General features: G+C 38.3%; 1 protein-coding gene across 2 annotated transcripts; it reads left to right on the top strand.

Annotated features, from left to right (window-relative positions):
* The first annotated feature begins 381 nt into the window (after positions 1-381).
* On the top strand, positions 382-2,582 carry LOC120003390 (monothiol glutaredoxin-S14, chloroplastic). 2 transcript variants are annotated; one of them, XM_038852362.1, is made up of 4 exons: positions 382-684; positions 893-945; positions 1,078-1,162; positions 2,319-2,582. In XM_038852362.1, exons 1-4 carry the CDS (start codon positions 477-479, stop codon positions 2,372-2,374), a joined length of 402 nt encoding a protein of 133 aa, XP_038708290.1. In that variant the 5' UTR covers positions 382-476; the 3' UTR covers positions 2,375-2,582. The 2 variants fall into 2 exon arrangements, with proteins under 2 accessions (XP_038708290.1, XP_038708289.1); XM_038852361.1 differs by having other exon boundaries at positions 893-1,162.
* Positions 2,583-3,113: the final 531 nt, after the last annotated feature.

Genomic DNA, 3,113 nt, shown 5'->3' with positions numbered 1-3,113 from the left:
ATTTTATGAGCAAAAGATATAAATTGAACACTAAATTGGATCTTCTATTTAAAAGTATCACTATTGTATCACAATTCGTGGAGAGAGAAAATCAAATTTGAGGTTATTTTGGTAAAAGATGATCCTCAGTGTACTTTTTTAAAAGGATGTTTTAGTGATTGTACTTTTTTACAATTAAGTATAATCTAGTGTACCGGCCTCCAAAAGTCCATTTTTTTAAAGATACCCCATCAATTGATTTTTACAAGGGATGGTCAACTTAGATTGGGCTGTCTTTAGAAAAAACCGAGGAGTGACTAAAGTTATCAAATTTCGGCTATTTGGACCTATATGGGCCCAGGCCCACCTTAATATATAAAATGAAAATACAGCCACAAAAAACAAAAAAATTGTCTCTGTTTCATTTCACCACTTCACCTGCTTTGGACGACTCTCCAAACTCCTAGGGGAAGGAAGAAATCAGGAGCTACCGAGCCATGGCGTTAGCATCATCGATTGTGATGGGCAGAATCACCTCAATAAGCCCACAGTCACCCGTGCGCGGCCGCTCTGGGTTTGCCTATGCTCAGCCGAGCTATTTCGGTGGGATTGTAGTTGATAAGCGAAAGCAGTTGTCTTTCACTCTCGAGTCCAATCCTAGGTCCAGAAGAATTTCTCTCTCCGTTCGTTGCTCCTTTTCTCCTGGTACTTCTCACTTCCTCTCTGCAAATTTTGATATCAATCATTGGATAGAATTAATTTTGCAATAGAATCATATTTAGGGCATGACCCATCACCCCTACAATGATACTCAGGGCCTAACCTATTTTTCTTTGTGAATAATCGATCATTTTGTATGAACTGGGATGATGTTCATCATTTGTTATCCTGCTCTTGTGGGTCGGATTACCAGCTTTGACTCCTGAGCTGAAGGCAACACTGGACAAGGTTGTTACGTCGCACAAGGTGATTCTTTTCATGAAAGGGACCAAGGATTTCCCTATGTGTGGATTTTCAAACACGGTGGTTCAGATATTGAAGTCCCTAAATGTGCCTTTTGAAACCATAAACATACTTGAAAATGAAATGTTAAGGCAGGGGATGAAGGAGTACTCTAACTGGCCAACGTTTCCTCAGCTTTACATTGATGGGGAATTCTTTGGCGGTTGTGACATCGCTATGGGTAAGTTTTACTTATTGAGTTGTGTTTTCTGATATTGCTTGAGATGGATTCTGTTGATTTTTGACGTGCCATGATTACTGAGAAATCTAAATGGTTTCCAATTTTATATGGTAAGGAAAGGGCCTTGGGTTTTGCACTTTTGTTTGCTAAATGCTTGTGAAGTGATATTTATCTTTTAATCAAGTATTAGAGTTTAATGGAAAGAATTAGGTGTGATTGTTTCTGGTATTTCTTTCAAGAAACCGACATTCAGAGACTTTACTTTGATGGAGGTGCATCAAACTTGTGTCATTGGCCAAAAGAGGCTAGGATAGATTAATCAGTTATTTAGTCTTAGGTCTTTCCACTCGTGTAGCTCATAATGCTTAACCAATGTCAAAACCCTCACTTCATGTGCTCTGTCTTTGGTGTACTACCTTCATTCTTTGAAGCCTACTTAGTATCTCTCCCTCAAAACCCCATGTCGGTCTTACTCCTAAAATGGGCCTTCCAGTTTGTAAGTGACTTCCCTGTGACCTCTCTCTGCTTGATACTTGATAGTAGTTTCATTTGATCATCGCTTTCGACTAACTGTAACAAACTCAGCCACTGCCAGTAATCCATATACTTCACATTCACATCCATCTCTGCTCCACACCCTGAACTCATGGTAATCACATTGAAATGGTTCACCTACTTGGGTGTGTGACTTCCTTTGTGGGTAACGTGTTAGCTGACTGACCACTTAAATAAAACAGTGTGAAAGTCTATGCCTAAGCGGTTACTTAGATTTATTGATGTTTCTGTCCTCCAATTCTGGATGCAACTTCACGCTTGTAATTGGTTATGATGAGTAAAGCCTTTGGGAAGAAAATGGTCCCAGGTTGTATAATCTTATCGCAGGTTGTATAATCTTGTCGATGTGAGTTTTAGTTTATGATGGTGGAAGGAGTGGTGGCATTTCATGTGAGAACACTGGTTTCATGAGACAATACTGAGATTTCTTATGCCAGTTGTTAATGACAGATTATGCTGTGAGAGAATTCTCTGATGTTGTCTTATCCTTTCTGTTCTGCACCAGTTCATGCACATGCTATCATGATTAGTTTTCATAAAGTGAATGGTTTAAGATTAATCATTGTGAAACTCACCAGCGAATCTATTTTTTTGTCTACAGAAGCATACAAGAGTGGAAATTTGCAGGAACTGCTGGAGAAGGCAATGTGCTCATGAATCTTTTTCTGCACCTGCAAAAGCCATGATTTAAATGGGTAGCATCTTTACATGCCTGGTAGGAAGGAGGAGTTGTATAAACTATATCTTTGCTGTGTAAGATGACAACCTTAATTTGGTGATTGTGATGATAACATCTAATAAGAGGACTACACAAATGATTTGGGATTTGCAATATATTGCTTCTAAAATCATTAGCTACGCATTAGTTGTGGTATAATTAATTGTTGTATTGTGATTTTGTATGGTATGAGCTTGTGAGGACACTAGCAAATGGCGGCAGTCTCACTTTGAACTAAATATAAGTTAACAGCGTCCAGTGATTATACATACGCACATGAAAATCACTCATTTTTCTATGGATTGTCTTCCAATCCCAACAATTATAAATTTATAGGGATGATGGAGTATTATGTTCAGCTGATTGGGAGAGGGTCTTTGTGGGAAGAGGAAAGTAATAAAAGGCTTTCTTTTTAGCTTTCTTTGTTGGAGTCAAGGGCGGCCCTGGGCCTGGGCGAGCTGGGCCCTAGCCCAGGGTCCCAAATTTTTTACGGTCCCAAATTTTGAAAATTTTTAGTTATAAGATAGTTTATTTTAAAACAAATCTCAATCTATTTTAAAGCCTATAAATATTACTTATAAAGCTCAAAAAGAATTGAGAGTTAAAACAAACTAATAAAAGTGAGGGGCTCAACCCAATTAGAAAGTAAGAAAGACCACTTTAGGTTTTAGACTCTTA

The sequence above is a fragment of the Tripterygium wilfordii genome, chromosome 8 (genome assembly GCF_013401445.1).
Source record: "Tripterygium wilfordii isolate XIE 37 chromosome 8, ASM1340144v1, whole genome shotgun sequence".
NCBI lineage: Eukaryota > Viridiplantae > Streptophyta > Magnoliopsida > Celastrales > Celastraceae > Tripterygium > Tripterygium wilfordii.
Note: the sequence above shows the minus strand (reverse complement) of the source record. Positions and strands in the feature narration are given on the sequence as shown.

Coding starts and splice junctions, on each gene's coding strand:
- LOC120003390 (XM_038852361.1), top strand. CDS start 477: ATGGCGTTAGCATCATCGATTGTGATGGGCAGAATCACCTCAATAAGC. Junction 685..892: donor TCGTTGCTCCTTTTCTCCTG/GTACTTCTCACT, acceptor TCGGATTACCAG/CTTTGACTCCTGAGCTGAAG. Junction 1,163..2,318: donor CGGTTGTGACATCGCTATGG/GTAAGTTTTACT, acceptor TTTTGTCTACAG/AAGCATACAAGAGTGGAAAT.